Source organism: Pleurodeles waltl, chromosome 2_2 (genome assembly GCF_031143425.1).
Source record: "Pleurodeles waltl isolate 20211129_DDA chromosome 2_2, aPleWal1.hap1.20221129, whole genome shotgun sequence".
Taxonomy (NCBI): domain Eukaryota; kingdom Metazoa; phylum Chordata; class Amphibia; order Caudata; family Salamandridae; genus Pleurodeles; species Pleurodeles waltl.
Genome location: NC_090439.1, coordinates 715,691,672 through 715,716,733, shown reverse-complemented (window position 1 = coordinate 715,716,733; position 25,062 = coordinate 715,691,672). Strand labels below are relative to the sequence as shown.

The following is a 25,062-nucleotide window of genomic DNA, read 5'->3' as shown; positions in this document are numbered from 1 at the left end:
CCATGGCAATGACCCCCTGATAGCTCCCTGAGGCCAAGAGGTGCAGTGCGCATAGCACTTGCACATGCGTAGGGATGGCGCAGCCACGCAGAGTCTTGTGTTCTAGCTGTGGTTTCAGTAAATCTATTAATTCTAGAATGGCTGCGCTGCTAAGGCGGTATTTGTCATAGATCTCCTCTTCAGTTTGCTGAAAAAGAGTCTGCCTGGTTCTATATATCTTCTCCTGTCTGTGGCCCCTCCTCCTCCTCTGCTGGGCTGCGTAGACTCTCCTCCTCACTGCTATCAGGTATATCTCCGCCATCTTGAGTAACCCAGATGCCTTCTGGGTCCCCTTTTATACTTTGGTAATGGTTACCACCTGCTCTGAGTTAGTGGTAAATGGGACATGCAAACTGGGCTTTTTGCGACTAGTCGCAATTTGCGAGTTGCAATTGCATAAGGTTTGCGACTCGCAAATTGCGACTTGCAATTTGCGGGTCGCAAAATGGGGTCGCAACGGATGCGACTCGCAAACGGGTCCCATCGCTTTTTGCGAGTCGGAAATGGGCTTTTTGCATCCCATTTCCGATTTTGCACTGTCGCAAATTGCGAATCGGCCCGTTTGCGAGTCGCAAACGTTTGCTACATCTGGCCCCAGGTCCTTACTATGCTAATTACTATGTCAAGCTGCAGCTTGATTTCTAACACGTACCACCTCCTAGACTAACCCTTATCTGCTTGACCTTGCTAACCGTTAAGCGTTAGGTTCCCAAAGGCGTTAGGTTCCCAAACTGATTGACTGGTTAACAAATCGGGATTCAGTAGTCAGACAATAATATTTATTCGGCATAAACTTTAAAAAAGTAAACATAAATAGTACATGAGATATAATCATAAAAAAGCAATATCTTAAAAGCAATGTAAAGAATAGCCTTCAAAGCATAAAATCAGCAGTTTCAAGAAATGAAAACATACTGCAATTAAATATGTATCTCTTCATAGCCTTTCCTTATTACAAGAGCTGTCCCCATGACAAATATCTACGGTGCAAAGTTGCTGCAGAAATACCAGTCCTTTCTGATACTGTTTCAGGTTTGCACTGCACAAGATAGGGACCAATAAGTAAGATCGTGGTACCAAATACAATGGGCAGAACAAAGTAAAGTGGCTTGTGTTTTGTTAAGAAACAGTATCACAGCAACAGGGAAGTAAATCATGATGGAAAGATCCTCGCAAGGGGAAGTCAACCTTAAAGTGCACCATGCGTAATCTAAAAAGTGTTAAGTAAAAATAGTAAGTGTGGTTTATAATCAAACTATATAAAGTTCCAAACTCCTTTTAGTTGAAACCAGGGAGTATCTCACAACTGTCTCCTTAGTCAGTGCCCTTTCCAGCTGCAGAGTCATACAATAATTTAAGTAGCGCTGTTAAACTACATCTTTCATTTAGGGGTTATCTTTCATGGGTTATTGTGCAATTCTGGGAGACCTATTGTCTCAACAGTTGTCTTTGAATAAGTGACACAGGGAATCTGCTGTACCTTGTCAAGGGTCAGACAGTCAGAAATACAATTTCTAACCAGGGCCGCCTCAGGATTTTTCCAGCTCTTAATCCAGAGTATTACGTGAACAAGCCAGATTGTGTCCTCCAGATATGGCAGCCCTGGTTCCTAATTACATATAAAAGTAGAGTTACCTCTAGTGACTGAAAGTAATCTACGAATACAACAAGAACTCCTGTATTACTATAACCGAGCAGACCCACGCCATATGCCCCTACAGAAACACATTTGCTTTTATATATAGTTATCTTCTCTTTGATTGCTTTATGTCTTAACCTTGAGCAAATCTAAAAATGGACTCATTCTTGGGATCTTAGAGTTAAAGGAGCATGTCAGCTAAAAGAAGAACTAAAAAGTATCCCCAGCTAATTGAACGTTTTAACCTACTTCAAGTGTTTTTCCCCATACCAAAGTGCGTGGACTTCGTGCTTGGGCCTCCACAGGTCATGATATGATTCTGAATGGTTTACCTTAATATCCAAGTCTTCCATATTGGTCAAAAAGGAATCCAATAAGACCTTTTGGCCATTAACTGTGCCTGAAATAAGCACTGTGTCATTTGTGTATAACAGAATATGTGTGAACTGCCTTCTCATACAGAGCATATCTTTCCCTTTACCCTCTAGGTGATTATTAATCCCATTTATATAAAGGAGAAAAAGAAAGGAGGCTAGAATAAACCCCTGTCTAACACCCCTGGGCAATATAATAAAATAATAAAGTGCATTCACCTGTGGGGTCATAATGAACCTTTACTATTAGGTCCTGATGCAAACGTCTTATAAAAATAAGGAGTTCTGGTTCCACCCCATTTGATCCATCAGAGCCCATAACTTTGAGTGGTTTACTGGATAAGATGTGCTCGATAAATCGATAAAGGTCAGATGTAAAGTTTCTCCCTTTAGCCATGACTTATTTCCCTGCTCTAAGGTATAACTTAAAACACTGGTCCCCAGTACCAATTACCAGTCTGAATCTGTAATGTACCTCTGTCAGTATGTGATTTTCTTCAGCCCAGGTTTCCAGGTGAAACAACAGTACCAGGATCTCAACATTGGAATCTACAGAGAAACTGGTCTCTAGCAAGACGGTGGTGATCTATCTTTTTGTTTAAAAATAGGAACAATGAAGCTGTCCACCAGGAATCTGGAATAGTGCCCAAAACAGTGGATCCAAGGGCCAGATGTATCATTCTTCACAATAGCAATTACATAATTGCGATTTTTAGCGAATCACAATTAAGTAATCAGTATTGGAATGTATGAAACTCCACGAGTTTCATACTGCGATTCGCAAGGGCTCGCTAATGGACCTACCTCATTAATATTCATGAGGTAGGTCGTAATTTGTGAGCAGTTGCGAATGGCTACAATCATAGGGATGGTGACCTGATGGGCTCAGCAGGCCATCGTGTCTGTGATTGCTTTTCAAAAAAGCATTCTTTTTTTTTTTAATGCAGCCCATTTAAAAATGAAAAGTTTCTTTTCATTTTTTAAGAGTAGGCAGTGGTCCCTGGGACTACTGCCTGCTCTTAAAAAAAGTTTTTGCATGCATTCACAAAGGGGAAGGTGTACCTTGGGGACCCCTTACTCTTTGCAAATGGGTTACCACCAGTTTGAAATTGGTGATAACTGCGATTGTTTTGTGACCACATTCACAGTCACAAAACAATCATAAAGACCTCTGAGAATCGGTATTAGGAAGGGATGCCCTTGACGCGCCCCTTCCTAATACCGAATCGGTATGTAGTCGCAAATCCAATTTACCAACAAGTTACCGAATCGCAAATTGGACTTGTTACATACCAAAATGCAATTTTAGGATCGCAAATGGCCCAAAAATATTTGTTAATAAAGGCACCCATAAATTAATATTAGTTTTAAATATATCAATGCGAATGCTGTCTGGGCCAGGTGCCTCCCCAGAGATGCTCATTTCAATAACCGCGGCTACTTGATGGAATTCTATTAGATTACAGCGGCCTTGTAATTTTGGGGAATCATAGACAGCCCACTATCTAGGTCAGTAAGTTGTAATGCCTTTTTTTCCAGTTTGAATTTTTTTGGAATAATGGGACACCCACTATTCTTCTGTAATCAAGGATTCAACGTTTGGGGCATCTAAAGTAGAAATGAAGGATAAGTAACTATTTCCCAGAACCTAATATCATCCTTTTCCCTTCCTGCCTCTATGAGATCATCCCAGGCTCTAGTCCTCATCTTGTTTTTCCTCTCCTCTAAGGTGGACTTATATTGTGTAGGAAGTTGGCTCTGTATATACTATCTCAAAGTGAGAGATAGTGTGCACAGAGTCCAAGGGTTCCCCTTAGAGTTTGATAGTAGCAAAATTAGATAATACTATGCTCTATTTTGTGGCAGTGTTAAGCATTTGTTGTACACACACAGGCAAAAAATGAGAACACACACTCAAAGACTTAACTCCAGGCCAATAGGTTTTTATATAGAAAAATATTATGGCGGTCATTCTGACCGCGGTGGGCGGCGGTCGCCGCCCGTCATGCGGTCACCGCCGAATGACCGCCCGCGGTCAAAAGACCGCGGCGGCCATTCCAACTTTCCCGCTGGGCCGGCGGGCGACGGCCAAAAGGCCGCCCGCCGGCCCAGCGGGAAAGCCCCTGCAACGAGGAAGCTGGCTCCGAATGGAGCCGGCGGAGTTGCAGGGGTGCGACGGGTGCAGTGGCACCCGTCGCGATTTTCACTGTCTGCTAAGCACAGTGGCATGGGCAGTGCATGGGCAGTGCAGGGGCCCCCAGGGGCCCAACGACACCCGTTCCCGCCATCCTGGTTCTGGCGGTGAAGACCGCCAGAAACAGCCTGGCGGGAAGGGGGTCGGAATCCCCGTGGCGGCCTGCAAGCAGCGCCGCCATGGAGGATTCCCTGGGCCAGGGGAAAACCGGCGGGAAACCGCCGGTTCCCCTTTTCTGACCGCGGCTTTACCGCCGCGGTCAGAATAGCCCAGGAAGCACCGCCAGCCTGTTGGCGGTGCTTCCGCTGCCCTCCGCCCTGGCGGTCATGGACCGCCTGGGTCGGAATGACCCCCTATGTTCTTAATTTATTTTAGAACCACAAGATTCAGAATTCAAGTAGGTACATGCATTGTAGGGTACTTGGCATAGGTAAATATGGAACTTTGAATTAAAATGGTAATGTATACAGTTTTGGCAAAAAATGGCAATAAGCTATTTCAAAAAGTGGACACTGTGCAAAAATCAACAGTTCCTGGGGGAGGTAAGTACAAGTTAGTTTATCAGATGAGTAAAGCACTTACAAGTTTAGGCTCCAGGGCATAGGCAGCCCACCGTTGGGGGTTCAAGTCAACCCCAGACACCCAGCACCAGCAACACAGGGCCGGTCAGGCACAGAGGTCAAAGTAGGGACCAAATAACATGGGTATCTATCGAGACCAGGGGTGCTCCGGCTCCAGTCTGCTAGCAGGTAGGTACCTGCGTCCTCGGGGAGCAGACCAAGGGGGTTTTGTAGAGCACTGGGGGGTCACAAACAGGCACACAAAATACACCCTCAGCGACACAGGGGCGGCTGGGTGCAGTGTGTGAAATAGGTGTCGGGTTTCAGGTTGAAATCAATGGAGAGACCCGGGGGTCAACCTGGTGATGCAGGCCGGTCACAGAGGGGCTTCTTGGTCTAGCCACCGACTGGGCAACTGTAGGAAAGTAGCCACTTTCTAGCATGGATACCCCCACTTTTGGCCTGTTTGTGAGTGTGTGTCAGTGCGTTTTTACTGTGTCACTGGGATCCTGCTAGCCAGGACCCCAGTGCTCATAGTTTGTGGCCTAATAAGTATGCTTGTGTAGTGCCTAACTGTGTCACTGAGGCTCTGCTAATCAGAACCTCAGTGCGTATGCTCTCTCTGCTTTTAAATTTGTCAATGTAGGCCAGTGACTCTGTTTACCAATTTCAACTGGCACACTGGACCCTCCTTATAAGTCCCTGGTATATGGTACCTAGGTACCCAAGGCATTGGGGTTCCAGGAGATCCATGTGGGCTGCAAAATTTCTTTTGCCACAGATACGGAGCTCAGACAAACCCTTACACAGGACTGCCATTGCAGCCTTCGTGAAATAGTGCACACACTATTTCACAGCCATTTTCACTGCACTTAAGTAACTCATAAGTCACCTATATGTCTAACCTTCACTTGCTGAAGGTTAGGTGCAAAGTTACTAAGTGTGAGGGCACCCCTGTACTAGCAAAGGTGCCCCCACATAGTTCAAGGCCATTTTCCCGGACTCTGTGAGTGCGGGGACACCATTACACGCGTGCTCTGCAAGGTGTGGGGGCACTCTGGAGACCTCTGAGTCTCTCCTGTGGGTTCTCTTCAGATTCTGCTTGCAAGTTTCCTTCAGGAATCCTCTGCAACTACTACTTCATCCTCTGACCTCGATCAACCGCAGCCTGCTCCAAGAAAAGCTGTAACTGCAACAAAGTGTCTACAAGAGACACTTTTCTTCAGCAACCTCAGCTCCAAGTCAGCAACTGCAACAGTTTCCATGGTGTGCACGCTCTGGGGACTCCCTGTCTTCATCCTGCACCAGAAGAACCGACGAAATCTCCCGTGGAGTGACAGAATCACTCCCCATCTCCAAGCAGGCACCTTCCAAGGCGACGACCGGTACCCTGAGACTCCTCTCATGGCAACGAGCATGCTCCTAGGGACACAGAGGGTGGAGATCATCCACATAGACTGTCCTGCTGATGCAATTTGGAGGAGGTAAGACCTTGCCTGCCCCGAGAACGACAGTACCCCTGTGTACTGTGTCTTCTTCACCTCCTGAGGCCTCTGTTCACTCTTTGCAAAATTCCTTCATGCACAACCTGGCCCAGGTCCCCAGCACTCCACCCTGTGAAGCTCAACTCGCTGAGCTGTTCTCTGGCAGCATGGGACCTTCTTCTGTTGTGCTGCATTGACCACATTTTGCACCTTCTTTGAACCCAGATCCTGCTGCTTCTGGGGGTGCTGGCTGGCATCCTGAGGGCTCTCTAAAGTCCCTCCTGGGTCCATCAGGCACGGTTTTGAGGAAAAATGCACTTTTGCCGTAGCCAAGGCTTGCTGGCACCTTCCAACACGAAATCTCATCTGCAACAATCTTCACGCCGTGGGACATCTTTTGCATCATGCAGGAACCCGCTGGCATCTTCCTAGGGTGCATTTTTGCAGTCTTTGACTAACAGGGGACTCTTCTTTTGCACCCTCTTCCGGGTTGGCAGTGGTGCCTGTCCTTCCTGTAACTTCTTTCGACTTCTGGACTTAGTCCCCATCCTTTGCAGGTCTTCAGGTCCAATAATCCAGCAGTTTTTTTTTTGCAGACTTGGTTGACTGCTGCAAAATCCCAAAAAAGAGGTGTAGTGTGTCCTAAGGAAACTTGCAGTACTTTACTCCTGCTTTTCCAGGCTCTGCGGTGGGGTAATTTACTTACCTTTACTGAATTCTTACTCTCCCAGCGATTCTGCACACACTACACTTGTCTAGAGGGGAATTTGTGATTCACATTCCAATTTTTTTGTACATGGTTTGTTTTGCCCCAGACCTATTTTCTCCCTTTGCATTCTATAGGATTTCCTACTGTTTGCATTGTTCTATGACTATTTACTTGTCTAATTTTGGTGTATAGTTTATATATTGTATATAATACTTACCTCCAGAAGGAGTATTGTCTCTAACATATTTTTGGTACTGTGTCACCCAAATAAATACCTTTAGTTTTGGAAACACTGAGTATTGTCTTTACTTGTGCATAAGTACTATGTAACTATTGTTGGTATTGCATGAGCTTTGCATGTCTCCTAGTTCAGCCTAAGCTGCTCTGCTATAGCTACCTCTATCAGCCTAAGCTGCTAGAACACTACTACATTCACTAACAAGGGATAACTGGACCTGGTGTAAGTACCCAAGGTACCCACTACACACCAGGCCAGCCTCCTACAGCAAGATGAGAGCCGCCTGCTGGTCACTCCTGCACCGGTAGTTGGTTTCTCCCGGGCCTGGGGGCTGCGGGAGCAGTGATTCTTCCAGGCTTTGTGTTCTTTGTTACCGGGCAGTCGCGGTCAGGTGGAGCCTCTGGATTCTCTCTGCTGGCGTCGCTATGGGGGTGCAGAGAGGTCGTCTCAGGGTGTTCAAGTCATTGGGAGTTGCCTAAGGGTCCTCTCTGCAGTGTTGGTTCTTCTGGACACGAGCCGAGGGCGTCGGGTGCAGAGTGTTAGGGACTCACGCTTCCGGAGTGAGGCTGGAGTCCCTTTAAAGTTGGTTTCTTCTTTGTTGCTTGGACAGAGCCGCTGTCCACGGGAGTTTCTTGGTCCTTTGGGTGCAGGGCAGTCCTCTGAGTTGGCAGAGCTCGCTGGTCCCGCTGGATGCGTCGCTGTTGCAGGTTCTTTGAGTCTGGACACAGGCTGGTAGGGCTGGGGCCAAGTCAGTTGTCGTCTCCATCGTCTCTGCGCGGCTTTCAGGTCAGCAGTCCTTCTTCTTGTTTCAGGTCGTCATTTTCCTGGGTTCAGGGTCGCCCCTAAATACTCAATTTAGGGGTGTGTTTAGGCCAGGAGGGCAGTAGACAATGGCTACTGTCCCTGAGGGTGGCTACACCCTCCTTGTGCCCTCCTCCCTGTGGGCAGGGGGGGCACATCCCTAATCCTATTGGGGGAAATCTTCCAAAGCAAGATGGAGGATTTTCCAAGGAGGGGGTCACTTCAGCTCTGGTCACCTTAGGGGTGGACCTGGTTGAGGGGGTGACTCCTCCTTGTTTTTCTCATTATCTCCCCGGACTTGCCGCCAAAAGTGGGGGCTGTGTCCAGGGGGTGGGCATCTCCACTAGCTGGAGTGCCCTGGTACATTGTAACATGAAGCCTGTGCCTTTGAGGCTCACTGCTAGGTGTTACAGTTCCTGCGGGGGGCGTGAAGCACCTCCCCCCAGTGCAGGCTTTGTTTCTGGCCCCAGAGAGCATAAAGGCTCTCACCACATGGGGTTAGAAACTCTACTCAGTGGCAGGCTGGCACAGACCAGTCAGTCCTGCACTGAAGGATTGGGCCAAATACAGGGGGCATCTCTAAGATGCCCTCTGTGTGCATTATTTAATAAATCCAGCACTGGTATCAGTGTGGGTTTATTATTCTGAGAAGTTTGATACCAAACTTCTCAGTATTCAGTGTAGCCCTTATGGAACTGTGGAGTTCATTTTGACAAACTCTCAGACCATATACTTAATATGGCTACCCTGCACTTACAATGTCTAAGAATGGACTTAGACACTGTAGGGGCAGAGTGCTCATGCAGCTATGTCCTCACCTGTGGTATAGTGCACCCTGCCTCAGGGCTGAAAGGCCTGCTAAAGGGGTGACCTACCTATACCACAGGCAGTGGGTTGTGGGCATGGAACCCTGAGGGGGATGCTGTGTCGACTTTGCCTTTTTCTCCCCACCAGCACACACAATCTGCAATGGCAGTGTGCATGTGTTAGGTATGGGGTCCCTTAGGGTGGCACAACACATGCTGCAGCCCTTAAGGACCTTCTGTGGTCACAGGGCCCTTGGTACCACTGGCCCCTTTTACAAGGGACTTATCTGTGTGCCAGAGGTGTGCCAATTGTGGAAACAATGATACATTTTTAGTGAAAGAACACTGGTGCTGAGGCCTGGTTAGCAGGGTCCCAGCACACTTCTCGTCAAATCAACATCAATATCAGGCAAAAAGTGGTGGGGTAACTAAAAAAAAGGAGCTATTTTCCTACATATTTCTTTATTTTTCCTTTTTGCATCTTTAACACCTTCTCTTGAGCGTGGATAATTTTCAAGAGCAGCTTTCAGCTGTTTATGAGTGGCTGTAAATGCAGCATTAAACCATCCAAAGGGAGGCAACTCTACGGGGATCCTATTTCATCAGAGATAGACTTAGAAATGTTTGAAACCCAACTTGAATGGTCGAAATCTCTCTGCCTCGTCTGATAAACAGGTTAAAAAGAAATACATATTCTCAGCAACAATGTGGCAGGTAAAAGCAGCTGGATCAACCTTATCCCATTTTATTTGCAGTCCTTTATTGTTAGGGCAGTCTATTCCCCGAGTTTAATTCCCGACATCCCTTAGTTTGGTGTGAGAATTTAGTTTGATAATAAGAGGACTGTGAACACTTACAATCAACTTTAAAGACCAAAAGAAGGGAGGAAAGATTGGCTGAGATCAGGATAAAATCAACTGTGCTCCCTGTACGATTTCCCATAAATATTCTATTACTTGTGAAAATTAGATGATACTGCAATATGATTGTTAAGTGCCTCACCATATACTGTGTGGTTAAAATGTGTTGCATTATCATCATCTTGGTTCATAAAAACACAAACACAGTAATGTTAAAAACCCTATCCATGCTAGAAACTCAATGCCTTTCGTCTTCAGATACAAATCATTTCTTAAACTATCAAACTAATCTAGTTCATTGCTCAAACTCAGATTTAAAATATTAGAATAAAAATGTATCAACAAAATATAATTCAATAATATCAGTAGCCCTGAGAGCATTACACACAAAATAATATTTCCAGGAAGCATTGTCTGCCTAAGTACACCCAAAAAAATGGATTACTCAAAAGTTTTTTTTGCAAATCCATAAATGGTTGATGATCTGAAGAGATATTTGAATATGTGACACTATCAATCCTTTTCCTGGCTAAATAGAGTGATTGTACTGAAGATGAAAACTTACAGACAGCATAATTACAAAAGCTTTGAGGACTCTGATATGCACCCCACAATGCCCGACTTCCCTAAAAGAACATAAGGTAAACAATTAACTTGCAACATACTCCCCGTAAGGCCTTTTATGCTGGTTATAAAACAAGTTTGACAAGAATAGCCTGGACAAAAGATGTAGAGCAGTGTGTGGCACCGTGAGGAGTATGTTCTGAGAACAACTATGAGATGACTGACCAGATGTGAGCACAAATATAAACTTGATATTACATATACTTTAACATTCTTCCCACAGTAGGTCGTGTCAAGTACTCCAGTACAACAAACATTTACCCACCATCAGAGAAGGGGAAAACTACTCTCTCAAATGCTGCTGGCAGCAAAATAGTTGCAGGAATATTTTGTGGAAAGGAAAGGGTCTACCCAGATGGGGAAATTCATTTCTCCGCAGACGACAGCTATATGGGATTTAAAATATAATGGGTTCCACTAATGATTTTTCATAAGCACATGAAAGGGAGCTTACCTGCCTCAAAAATGTAAGGGTGTTGAGACCTGCTGTACAGTAGGTATTCTACATATCCAAAGTAAAAATAATCTATGTTGATTCCTATGTGTTTTAAATAAGCGAAGGCAATTTATTCTAATCCAACTCAAAACACTAAGGCCTAGATTTACTAATTCTAAATTTTGTCCTTGCGTTGTGCAAGGTGACACAAGGGCAACGCAAAGACTTCAGTAAGATATACAAACCCACACAAAGGGTGATTTGCTCCGCTTTGCATGACTTTGTAAAGATATTTAACGCAATGCAGTAGCTTGGGCTGTGTTTCATAGTGGTAGGTGTGACATGGGTGGAGCATGGAATGGCTTTGCATCCACCCATTTAATTTGACTGCATCCCAGATTTACTAAAGGCTGTAAACCTGGGATTGCCCCAAAAACCTGCACCTACCACACAGAGGTGTAAAGAGGAGAAATATTTTATCTCTCCTTGTTACTTCCTTTGTCTAAGCATGATTAAGGGATACATGGCACATCCAAATTAACCCGCATAAAACTTTATTTTCTGGAGCAATATATAGCAGACCCTCTAGTTAGTCCTCTCAACTCCTCAAATTTCAGTTTTCTGTCACTAACATATCATTAGAGGAAGTAGAAGTTCCAGATTGGAATACACTGACAATTAACAAGAAATATAGTGATGTGACAGAATACAATAGCTGTAAACGCAACAGTGATGTATTCTGTATCAAGCATAGAAATAGGAAATTGCCTCTAAGGATTGTTTTTTGTGCCGGAAGGTATCCCGTTGTGCATAAACACAATCCTGGCTGTAACGCAGACACTCTGGCACCGTGGTGCCATGGTGCTTGCATTGGCGCTTGGTCGTGCCACGAGGGTTCAGAAGTGCACCATATCTTAGTAGATATGGCACATTTCAGCTCTCTCTGTTTCATGCAATGCAGCAACTTTGCTTGCTGCCAGGAGTTGAGTGAAACAATTGTAAATATGCCCTAAGGGAAGGCAAAGTGGTGGAGGATGCAAGCTTGTTTACATGAAGAGAAATACATTATTTCACCATTTGGAAAATTCAATAAAATATTCACAACAAAATTATTGCTATATTTTATAATGGACCAGTATCTGTCAGTCTGTCTAAAATGTTCCATCTTTGGGTAACTGGGAACTATTATGAACCAGTTTGGGAGATAATGGGCTAAAAAGTCCAAGTTTGAAAAAAGCAGATCAGCTAATACGTATACTTCTTTAATACCCACATGATGTACACGCAAAAAAGCGAAGACATGTTGGAATTTTACCACAGTATCACTTGTAAGAACATTAAATACTTCTAAAATGGGTCAAACAAGTGCATACTTTAAGAATACATAACAATGAACTCACAATTTCTACCATTAGCTGTACAATTCAGTTGGTAATTTTTCGATCTGACATTTACCTTTTCAAAATCCTGAGATGTGAACTGCAGAGCAGCTTCACTGAGAGGTTCTACAGGGTTAAGGGCTTTGGTCAAAGTGTGATTAACGAGAGGAAAAATCGGATATAGGGTAGATGATTCGTTGCAGTGTACTAAAATTCCAAAAGCATCGACAAGGTTTGCCGGGACCAAACCTAAATCCTGCAAAAATGAAGATAGTTGTTAATTAAGGCAACCAAAGGTCTCCTGATTGCATGCTGCATTAGTGTTTTCTTTTAAAGATCAAACTTGTTAGTGCTGAAACCAAGTTCAAGTCGAAAGCTTGATGTGTCCTCTATCTACTCCTTTACTTCCTTCAAACCACTCTTGCTTGTAAATCAGTATACTTTACGCACTGATGAGGGGAGTTGTTATCTATTCACTTTGCACTTATGAACAAAACTTGTATTGACTTGATATTCTCGTAGTGTGCGGTTTGAGAAATTTAAAGAAGAATTTTATTTTTATTTGGCTTGCCACGTGAATGGTATATATTTATTTCTAGCTTTGGACGAAAAATACTTATTGAATTGTGTACTTTTAAACAAGTTGTTTCATAAGATAAACATATCTACTAGCAGCAGACTAGTATGATAGGGTGGAAGTATATCTTACACCAATATTGTACTATTCAAAGTTAGGGGTCCTTTCACTTTAGTCATTAATGTGTAGGGACTAGATATAGACAAACTTTACTAATGCGGTGTACGGATATTGGGCCTGATTATGACCCTGGCGGACGGCAGAGGCCGTCCGCCAAGGTACCGCCGCTGAATGACCGCACCGCGGTCAAAAGACCGCGGCGGCCATTTAGACATTTCCTCTGGGCCGGCGGGCGCTCTCCAAAAGAGCGCCCGCCGGGCCAGAGGAAATGCCCCTGCAACGAGGACGCCGGCTCAGAATTGAGCCGGCGGAGTTGCAGGGGTGCGACGGGTGCAGTTGCACCCGTCGCGTATTTCAGTGTCTGCTTAGCAGACACTGAAATACTTTGCGGGCCCTCTTACGGGGGCCCCTGCCGTGCCCATGCCATTGGCATGGGCACGGCAGGGGCCCCCAGGGGCCCCGCGGCACCCCCTACCGCCATCCTGTTCCTGGCGGGCGAACCGCCAGGAACAGGATGGCGGTAGGGGGTGTCAGAATCCCCCATGGCGGCGCAGCAAGCTGCGCCGCCATGGGGGATTCTAAGGGCAGCGGTAAACCGGCGGGAGACCGCCGGTTTGCCTCTTCTGACCGCGGCCGAACCGCCGCGGTCAGAATGCCCTGCGGGGCACCGCCGGCCTGTCGGCGGTGCTCCCGCCGACCCTGGCCCCGGCGGTCTTAGACCGCCGGGGTCAGAATGACCCCCATTGTGTTTTAGTCCTCATATATACACTAGAGTCTTATGTTTTTGTTCAGACATATGCCCTCGTAATATATATTTTACCGAAAACTTCTAGGCATGACCGTTTACTGAGATAGTCAGTCAATAATCTTTCAACCATGAATTCCAGAATGACTACATTTATACATTACTTGAAGAACAAACTGAACATTATAGCAGAATCCAGGATTCAGGTATTTCTTTGTGCTAACATGTCTATCCATCATTAAGGCAAAAGTTCTGCTTGCATTCCAATTGATCACTTTGGATGAGGGAGCCACAATTCACTGTCTGCAGATTTCAATAAGGAGAAGCCCATAGAAAGGCAGATACGTTTCATTTAGCCCTGATCCTATGGTGGTAGATGAATGCTAAGAATAAGAGTGTGCATCCAAATCTTTTCTTTGTTTAAAAATATCTCAGAGACTACCACATTTCAGACATACTTGGTCACTGTAACTAGCAACATGAGTAATTGTCAATACTAATTGAACTTTGTGTCATATGTTGTCACAGCCCTGAAGAAGTCAATTGGGAGATTTCCCTGACGAAACACGTGTTGGCTGTTTTGATGAGTAAGAGGCTGATGTAACGTGGAGATTATAACTTAATGGACACCCAAAGGACTCATATTTGACTGTAAAACATACACTACAAGGATCAAGGTGGTTGTCATATGGATATGTGTATGAGCTATAGGAAACTACAAATACAATTTATTTGAGAAGAGTTTTGGAAGTTGGACAAATAAATGTGCAAGGAGTGACTCAATTATATACACTATCAGAGTCAGTGCAACAAAGAGAGAGAATGTATAATGTATTTTGTGGACAATAATACTACTAGCTGGATGAGTGCCTGAAAGTAAATGTTTGTACTTTTTCAGTAACTTGTTTGCTAAGACACAGGGTCTTTTTGGAGGTATTCACCCTGTTCAGTGCAACATTCAGAATAGTGAATAATGAGTTAAAGGCAGGAAGCGCCATATTACTCTATGAAAACTTCCCCAATTAGTTACCACATTTCAGACATACCTGGGACACCTACTGCACAGCCACCAAAACAACAACAGACACATTAGCCATGGTTTGTGAAGAGAGTGCCTCACCATAGTTCCTCTACTGTGGGAGCATGCATAGGGTGGTTCTTTGGAGCTGTGGAGCTGTTCACGGGCACACACACATTTGCTACTGTGTGACAAAATGAAGGTATTGATGTCTAACACTAGTTCTTATGAGGACTGATGTAGATCCACATTGCTAAAAATGAGATCCTCCCACTGAGACACTGCTTAGTTTTTATCAGATCTTTGTGGTGCACGGACTGAGCCATTCAGTCTTCTCTGGGGCTTGAACTATATATTTCAGGCTCCTAATTTTGACTCTTCTATCTATGACTCTTCTTTGAGTATCTTGATTTTGACAGTTAAGGGAGCGAAGAGTGACAACTGCAGCAACTAAGAGACTCCAACCTTTGGACTAACTCTCACTGTGGCTGTTTTCAGTGGGACACATTTTGAACACTGTCTTTTGGACTTACAATACATTATGATGCCTAACTATACTAATATCAATAACAAGACAATCATTATAACTATTCAAAAGTGCTTTGAGCATCACACCAGAATGAGACGCTTCATTGCTTTTGTTAAGCGCAGACTGCCGCTTGTTACACTGGGAAAGACTTCAGGAAAGGGAAGAGGTAGGACTCTGAGTCTTGCCCACTTCTTGGTTTCAGAATGTCAATCAATTAGGTGTTATTTGTATATTGCTGCTTGTCACCTGAGTGGGTATGCAAGCTCTTGCTGCAGGTGTCTATTCGAAAAGCCAGGTTTTCAGTCCCTTTCTGAAGTGGGTCAGCAAGGGTCTGGTGTGGAGGTGGAGAGGAAGGGTGTTCCAGGCTTTGGTGGCGAGGTGGGAGAAGGAGTGTCCTCTGGTGCAGCAGCGGCATATGTGTGGTATCTTTGCGAGGGCGATGTGTGCCAAGTGGAGGTTCCTGGACAGTTGGTGGAGGTGAAGGCGGTGGTACAGTCTGGTGCTTGGTTATGGAGGGCTTTGAAGGTAAGGGTCAGGAGCTTGAAGTGGCATTTTTTCTGGATCAGGATCAATGGAAATCCCTAAGGTGCTAGGTGATGTTGGTTCTCTTGGGTAGGTTGAGGATCAGTCTGGCAGCACGTTCTGGATCGTCTGGAGTCTTTGCATGATTTTGGTAGTGGTGCCTGTGTAGAGTGAGCTGTGGGAGTCCAAGTTGGCTGGTGATGAGGGCCTGCATCACTGTCTTCCTCGTGCTGATGGGGAGCCGATAAAGACCTTGTGGAGCATGCAGAGCATGAGGTTAGCAGGCTGAGGAAACGGTGTTGACCTGGCGTTTAATGGACAGTTCGCTGTCGAGAATAATGCTGAAGTTGCGGGCGGGATCTTTCTGTGTGGGGGTGGGTCTGTACTCTGCTGACAGAAGAGCTCTGCTGGTCACCAGGAGTTATTCCAGAGAGCTGAATGTCTGCCGAAGATCACAACCTCCTTTTTGTCCATGTTGCGCTTCCGGGAGTTGTCCTTCATCCAGGCGGATACATTCTTCATATGGTTGTGGAAGTTGGTCTTTGTCTTGGTGGGGTCTGTTGAGAGCAAGAGGACGAGCTGCGTGACATCAGCATAGGAGATTATATGGAGGTTGTGTGATCTCACAATGTCTGCGAGTGGTGTCATGTAGACGTGGGAAGAAGCCTTGGGGGTTGCAGCAGATAGTCTGCTTGAACTTTGAGGTGAAGAGGGGGCGTCCTGTGAGCAAGGATGGAATCCATCTGAGCGCATCATCTGTGATTCCAATTGATCAGTGTCAGGTAGGAGATAGTGTTGAGGGCAGTGGAGGGGTAAAGCAAGATTAGGGCGGCTGCTTTTCCTCAGTCGAGCAGGGTACAGATGTAGTCTGCTGCGGCGATCAGAATTGTCTTGGTGCTGTGATTGGCTCTGAAGCCTGATTGGAAGGGGTTTAGCAGGTTGTTTCTTCCCAGGTGTTCGGTGAGTTTGAGGTTGATGGCCTTAGTCAGGACTTTGGTGGGGAAAGGTGGCAGAGAGATTGGGTGGTAATTCTGGAGTTGGCTGAGGTCTGCAGAGGGCTTCTTAAGGAAGGGTCTGATCTCTGCATGTTCCAGGCTTCCGGAAAAGTGGCTGTAGTTAACGAGGTAATAAGGACGGTGGTAAGCTGGTGGCTGATCTCATTTCTTCAAAGGTTGGTAGATACTGTGGGAGCAGAGGTCAGTGGGCGCTCCTGAGTGGATAGAGTTCATGAGTGTGATTGTGTCCTGTGTGTTGAGTTGTCCCCATGTGGTGAGTGGGTGGTAGGTGGTAGAGGTTGATGGGATGTTGGGGAGGTTGAAGTGTTGGGGATCCAAGTTACTGTAGATAGTTTCTATCTTGTTGTGGAAGTGGTTGGCGAGGGCATCGCAGAGTTCTTGTGAGGGGGGATGGAGTTTTCGATGGTTGATGGGAAGGAAAACTCTGAAGATGGTGAAGAGTTCCTTGGTTTAGTTGCTGCTGTTCTTGATCCGGCAGGTTGGGCCTCTTTTCTTATGGCTTTGATCTGGCTGTGGTAGTTTTTTTTAGGGCCGTTTTGAAGGTGGCTTGGTCGGTGTGGATCTTGCTGGTGCACCTTCTTCTCTTCAGTTGTTTTCATCTGCGTTTTGATTTGCTGAGTTCACGGGTGTAGCAGTTTACTTTTTTGGTGCTTCTGTGGGGCTTGGCTGGTTTGGTCGGGGCAACCAGGTCGGCAACGCTGATGATCCAGTTCTTAAAGTTCTGTACAGCCTGATCCAAGTTTGTGGTGACGTTGGGCTGTGAGGAGCTGAGGGCATCGGTCCATTGCTGCTGAGTGACCTTGGTCCAGTCTCTAGATGGGGTGCTGTGGAGGATGCGGATGGTGTAGGGGTATCCGGCGAGGGTGAAGTGCATAATGTAGTGGTCCGACCACGTGAGTTCCGTGGTGTGGCTGTAGCTGATTCAGTTGCTGGACGTGAAGATGGGGTCCAGCGTGTGTCCTGCTTTGTGCATGGGGCTCGTGGCCAGCTTCTTGAAGCCGAAGTTGTCCAGTCTTTCCAGTAAGTGGGTGGAGCTGGTGTCGGTGTGGGTTGTTCAGTTGGTAGCTGAGGTCTCCCAGGAAGACACAAGTGGTCATTACAACTCTGGCGGTCGGTGTTAAAGCGGCGGTAAAACCGCCAACAGGCTGGCGGTCAAAAAAATTGAATCACAACCGTGGCGGAAACCGCCAACATAGACAGCCACTTTAACACTCCGACCGCCAAGGCGGTAGAAACAAACACTGTGGCAGTAACTGCCAACAGACAGGCGGAAGACAATGTACCGCCCATATTATTACAAGGCACCAATCCGCCACCTTTTCCGGGGCGGATTCACCGCAAACAAAAACACAGTGGAAACAGGACTTGGAAGGGAAAGCGCTCACCTCTGCACACCCCACGAGGAATCAGGACGCCATGGAACCCGAGCTCCAGATTTTTTCAGCCTTTATCTTCCTGCTCCTCTACCAGGAACAACAAAGACGGCGGCGAAGACCACGGTGAGTACTGCACCTACGACACAGGGGAGGGAAAAAAGAGTGACACACGCACGCAACACGCAACACTCCCACCCCCACCCACTACAACACACACACAAGTACATGTTGATACATTACATTAACAACCACCAACCCCCCCTAGAAGAATGCAAGGACAAAAGGAAATGAGTCGAACAATTGTAATATATTCAAATATATTAATCAAAAATATATACATATATAAAGATATTCACACTCTAAACAAATATATACACCAAGAATACAAGTCCAAGGTATTCCACCATCATAGTCCATGGACCACTGGGCCCAAAATGCATGGGCGACGCCCACACTCAATACCCGAACAAGACGGAGAGAACACTGCTGGGGCATCAGATAGAAATAAAACAGGCACCTCAGGGAGAAGGGAAGGGGGGGCACCTCAGCCGGATGAGTGCACGATGCCAGATCCACGAGGGGGCTCCATGCCCACTGCTTTATCCTGGGGAGTGCAAAGACAGTCTCTCAAGTCTCTCCAGTGGGTGGTCTGCCCACTGCTTTATCCTGGGGAGTGCAAAGCCACAGTCTCTCAAGTCTCTCCAGTGGGTGGGTTGCCCACTGCTTTATCCTGGGGAGTGCAAAGCCACAGTCTCTCAAGCCTCTCCAGTGGGTGGGTTGCCCACTGCTTTATCCTAGGGAGTGCAAAGCCACAGTCTCTCAAGTCTCTCCAGTGGGTGGTTTGCCCGCTGCTTTATCCTGGGGAGTGCAAAGCTACAGTCTCTCAAGTCTCTCCATTGGGTGGGTTGCCCACTGCTGTATCCTGGGGAGTGTAAAACCACAGTCTCTCAAGTGGATAACAGCCTCCACTGGTTCTGGAGGGGGCTTGGTGCCCAGAGTGCTTCATCCTGACAGGTGTAGTTGGCTCTGTACACAGGTGGGGTGGGGTGCCACAGGACCTGCCTTAAGAAGGGACCTTGCCTACTAAACTCGCCCTGGCCTAGGGGAACCAACAGCCCACCTCCCCCACCCAGACACCTACAATGCTCGCTGAATCAGCTGAATGAGAGTGTACTCACCCCCTTGTGGCTGCTGTGATGCCCTCAAGCGCCCATCCAACTCCGGGTACGCCACTGCCAGGATCCGGAACATCAGGGGGGTCATGGTGCGACGGGCACCCCTCCCATGTTGGGAGGCCATCCCCAGCTGGGCCTCCGCTGTCTTCTTGCTCCAGCGGCGAATGTCCTCCCATCTTTTCCGGCAGTGGGTGCTCCGTCTGTGGTAGACCCCCAGGGTCCGGACTTCCTTGGCGATGGCACGCCAAATATCCTTCTTCTGGTGGACGCTGACCTACAGGAATAGTACAGGGGAAAAGGAGAAGATATAACCGTCCGCACCGTCACAGTCATTGGCCCGCATCCCTACCCTTGCCATGACGCACATGCACTCACCGTCGTTTCATGCACGCCTTATTCTCCCCCCCACCATCTGTCATCCACACCACTCCAAGCAGCCATTGCCCATACAGCATGCTCACAGTGTACTCACCTGTTTGTCTGGGGGACTGTAGAGTAGCGTGTACTGGGGGAGGACCCCATCCACTAGTTTCTCCAACTCCTCCGTGCTGAAGGCAGGAGCCCTTACCCCAGGCACACGAGCAATTGTCTCTTCCGGACTGAGGTCACAGCAGCACTTGCAGTGTAGCTCCTCTCCTGTCAAAGATCAGGTATCAAGGGAGTGAACAGAGAGAAAATGGCGGTGATGTCCGCGGCGGTGCGTACCGTCACCACCGGCGTACATCTTCATTGGCTCCTCGGACCCATAGGGTCCAATGTTAACCAATGCAGGATTGCGCCGCGGCCTTCGACCGCCTACCGTGACAGTGTACAACGCCAGCGCAGTTACCTCATATCCCCTTGTCCCACATTACAGGTCAGGCAGACGCCATTTCAGGGGGCCACATGGCATTAATTTTGACTGCGTCACACATATCTAGGCCTTGCTTAAACACTAATACAGCCATATGTCGATTTGAAAACATTTTGCGATTAAGTTGTGTTTACGTACCTCAGAGTTGGTTGACTCTCTGATCGCTGTTCTCCTCCATAGAGCACGTCCAGGTCCAGCATGGGGCAGGTGAGGAGACGGGGGCATCCTCCGGTGTACATACTGCTGGTGGACCTGTTGACAATGGAGGAGCGACATGTAATCATCACCTACAGACTTGATCGTACCACAATCCTGGAACTGTGTGCCCAGTTGGAGCCAGACCTGATGTCAGCTATCCGCCATCACACAGGAATCCCCCCTCAAGTGCAGGTGCTGTCAGTACTCCATTTCCTAGCAAGTGGGTCTTTTCAAACAACAGTGGCCATAGCATCAGGGATCTCCCAACCTATGTTTTCCAACGTGTTGTCCAGAATGTTGTCTGCCCTGCTGAAACACATGCGCAGCTACATCGTTTTCCCTCAGGTGGAGGATTTGCCTACAGTGAAAGGTGACTTCTATGCCCTGGGATATATCCCCAACATCATAGGTTCCACTGATGGGACACATGTGGCCTTGGTACCCCCCGCAGGAGTGAACAGGTGTACAGAAACCGGAAGAGTTACCATTCGATGAATGTGCAGATGGTGTTTTTGGCAGACCAGTACATCTCCCATGTGAATGCCAAATTTCCTGGCTCAGTACATGACGCTTACATTCTGAGAAATAGCAGCATCCCTTATGTTATTGGGCAACTCCAGAGGCACCGTGTGTGGCTATTAGGTGAGGACATGGACCCAATACAGTGTGACTAGGTGTCTGGGTCTGGGGATGTCCCTAAGAGTTGGTGTGTGTCTAACAGTTGTCCCTCGCCATTTGCAGGTGACTCTGGTTACCCCAACCTGTCATGGCTACTGACCCCAGTGAGGAATCCCAGGACAAGGGCAGAGGAATGCTACAATGAGGCACATGGGTGAACTAGGAGGATTATAGAGAGGACCTTCGGCCTCCTGAAGGCCAGGTTCCGGTGCCTCCATATGACAGGTGGTTCCCTATTCTACTCACCAAAGAAGGTGTGCCAGATCATCGTGGCCTGCTGTATGCTTCACAACTTGGCTTTGCGACGACAGGTGCCTTTTCTGCAGGAGGATGGTCCAGATGGAGGTCTTGTGGCAGTTGTGGAGCCTGTGGACAGTGAAGATGAGGAAGCAGAAGAATAGGACATAGACAACAGGAACACAGTGATCCAGCAATACTTACAGTGAGACACAGGTAAGACAACACTGCCTGCTACATCTGATTTAATTCTTCTACCTAACATCTGTCTGTCACTTTCACTGTCTGCAGAGTCCAGTCTATTAGTCTCACAGGTGCATTGTCCAAAGGGGCATAGGAAGTGGAGCTGGGGCAGTTTAAGTATGGACAGGGTGACAAAGTGGGACAGAAGGATGACAATCAGGGGGGTCTCATTTCTTGGCGGGGGTCTTGGCATTGTCCTCTGTCTTTGTCCTGGATCTCAGGGACCGTTTGCGGGGTGGTTCTCCATCTGCAGGGGGTGGGGTGCTGGTCTCGTGGTCCTGTGGCGGTGCCTCCTGTCCACTAGCGCCGGCGGAGGTGATGGGCAGTTCATCATCCAGGCTAGTGTCAGGCGCCCCTTGTTGTGCCACAGTGTCCCTCCTGGTGTTGACGAGTTCCTTCAGCACCCCTACAATGGTGCCCAGGGTGGAATTGATGGATTTGAGTTCCTCCCTGAACCCCAAATACTGTACCTCCTGCAGCCGCTGGGTCTCCTGAAACTTGGCCAGTACCGTTGCCATCTTCTCCTGGAAATGGTGGTATGCTCTCATGAATGATGTTGGAGAGGGCCTCGTGGAGAGTGGGTTCCCTGGGCCTGTCCTACCCCTGTCGCACAGCAGCCCTCCCAGTTCCCCTGTTTCCCTGGGCCTCTGTCCCCTGAACCGTGTGCCCACTACCTCTGCCCCCAGGTCCCTGGTGTTGTTGGGTTGGTGGATTAGCCTGCGTTCCCTGGAGTGGTGGACACACTGCTGCTTGACGTGTCCTGGGGACAGAGTTATGGGCCCGCTGGATGGGTGCTGTGCTGGTGTTTCCAGAGGGGGGAAGCTCTGTAGTGACCTGTGCCATTGTGAGGGGAACTGACTGTCCCGAGGTCCCAGATGGGCCGGGCTGGTCATCTTGATCCAGTTAGACAGAGCTGCTGTCATCACTGTGGGCCTCTTCTGTGGGTGGAGTGGACATGTCTGGACCCTCCTGTCCGGTGACGTTGGGTAGGGGGTCCTGCAGGGGTGTAAAAGCATCTGTGTGTGCCATGGTGTGCAATGGGTGGGTGACCCTGTACCCGAATGCTTGCATTCTTGAGTGGGACCTTGTGTGATAATGGTTTAGGGGGGTGTATGGGTATGTGCAGTGGACATGCTTTGGTGATGGGTGTCCATTCTTTGGTGTTACATGCAAGGCTTGGGTTTGGGATGTGTGGTTTGTAATATTGGGACATATGTGAGGAGTTGGAGTGATGGGGGTGAGTGCGAGGGTGGGGGTATGTGATAGCATGCAGGTGGGTGGGGGATGAAGTAGTGAAAGATTTGACTTACCAGAGTCCATTCCTCCAGCTACTCCTGCGAGGCCCTCAGGATGCAGTATAGCCAAGACCTGCTCCTCCCATGTTGTGAGTTCTGGGGGAGGAGGTGGGGGTCCGCCGTCAGTCCTCTGAAACGCAATGTGGTGTCTTGAGACCACGGAACGCACCTTCCCCCGTAGGTCGTTCCACCGCTTCCTGATGTCATCCCTAGTTCTTGGGTGCTGTCCCACTGCGTTGACCCTGTCCACGATTCTTCGCCATAGCTCCATCCTCCTAGCTATGGTGGTGTGCTGCACCTGTGATCCGAATAGCTTTGGCTCTACCCGAATGATTTCCTCCACCATGACCCTGAGCTCCTCCTCAGAAAACCTAGGGTCTCTTTGCGGTGCCATGGGGTGGTGTGGGTGATGTGTGGGGTGGTGTGTGTTGTGATATGTGGGGTGATATTTAGAGGTGTGTTGTGTGAGGTGCGTGGATGTTATGTGAGTGATGGTGTTGAGTGCCTGTGGATGCTATTGTTCTTTCTGGTGGTGTCTCTCTCTGGCCTTCTGTCGCAATTGTTGTCGTAAGGGTTTGTGGGTGATGGGGGTGTGTGTTTTATACTGTATTGGATGTGTGTGAGTGGTGTGTGTATGTGTATCAGGTGTGTGTATTTGGAATTGTCCAATGTGGATGTGTTTTGTAAGAGTGTGTGTATTTTGAGCACGGCGGTGTGTACCGCCAATGGTTTACCGTGGTTGAAAGACCGCCGTGTGGATTCGTGGGTCGTGATAGTGTGGGCGTATTCCTGTTGGCGTGACGGTGGAGGTTTTGTTATCGCCAGTTTATCACTGACCTTTGGTGTGGCGGACTTGTGTGGGTGTCTGGATTTTGGCGGATTCGGGAGCTGTGGGTCATAATGGCAGTGACGGTATTCCGCGGCTGTGTGTTGGCGGTCTTCTGCACGGCGGTAAGCGCCTTTTACCACCAATGTTGTAATGACTCCCAAAGTGTTCGGATTCAATGGTGAGCAGGGTGATGAATTCAGTGTTGGCGGTGCTGAACCTGGTTCTTGGTCCTGGTGGTCTGTATGAGAGGGTGCCTTTGATGGTGATGTTGTCATCTATGTGAAGCTGGAAGTTCATCTGTTCCATGAAGGCTGATGTTTTGTCATTGGTGATGGTGCAGGTGATATGGTGATACCGCCTCTGTGCCTGTTGGTGCGGTCGCGGTGTTTCATTTTGTAGCTGGGAGATGTTGCTGTGGTGCTATCTGGGGCTGAGGCAGGGGTAAGCCAGGTCTCTGTGATGAAGGCTAAGTCAGGAGTTAGGGTGGAGATGGTATCCCAGACTTCGGTTGCATGTTTGCAGAGTGATCTGGCATTGAATAGGATGCACCTGCGTTGTTCTGGGGCCATCTCAGTCGGCAGGGATGGCGAGTCGTGGCAGTGATGGTGGTCAGTCCTGGGATGGGGACGTATCTGCAATGGATGCAGGTGAATGGTCCCACTGTGTGGTGGGGTGAGAGTAGTTGTTGTGTCCGGAGTCGAGAGCACGGAGGTCCACTGAGGTGTATCTGTGGGGGTGAGTAGGGCCAGGGTTGTTGGCACTGGGTGCAGTCCAGGCGGGGACAAGCGCAGATGGGCTTGCCTTTGGAACACCAGTGGTGTGCCCGCTGCACGAGCCCGCATGCACAGCAGCCCCCATATGTAGTCCTGGGAGGTGGAGGGTGGCAGACAGGGAAGGGAAAAAAGGGCAGGAAAAAAATAAACAAAGTAAGTACAGGCCACAAAAGGGCACAACAAGGAGGCAAAACAGAACGAGGCAACTAAGGGTCCAGAAAAACAAGAATATAAAAACACTTGACATAAAACAATTACGTTGACAGCAATTACAGCAATTACACAAGGCAGTGAATCAGTCCAGATGGACTGCAGGACTGAACTGGAACCACGTGTGCTGCCTCTGGGCAGCAGACATGAGGAGCAAGGCAGCGGAGGAGAACACTGAGACTGGGGTCAGAGACTACTGGTGTTGGTCCGTAGATCTCTATACTCACAAAAAGCATGTTTATTTTCACTATTTGTATGTGCAGCACATTCATACATGTTGGGGGTTTACTGGTAAGAATAGTGCCAATGCTTGTATGTTCTGCTGTTGTATGAAGTCCTTTGAAGTTAAAGGGTTTTAGGACATATCCTAGGTAACTAGGGATGCTCATGTACAAGCTTGGTGATCCCATTACCACCAGGCTCCAATGCACTCTTCCCAACTATTTCCATAGTTTATTCCCCACTCTGCTCCATTCCACATCACCGTGGCAGAATGCTAAAATGTGTCCCTTATCATGCCACCTT

The 25,062-nt window shown here is 47.8% G+C and overlaps 1 protein-coding gene across 1 annotated transcript in view; it reads right to left on the bottom strand.

Annotated features, from left to right (window-relative positions):
* The window catches only part of MCMDC2 (minichromosome maintenance domain containing 2), a 1,221,288-nt gene that overhangs the window by 276,047 nt on the left and 920,179 nt on the right, over window positions 1-25,062 (bottom strand). Inside the window, exon 11 of the mRNA XM_069218905.1 lies at window positions 12,220-12,399. Coding sequence (XP_069075006.1) covers window positions 12,220-12,399 — 180 coding nt within the window. The remainder of the gene's footprint in view (window positions 1-12,219; window positions 12,400-25,062) is intronic.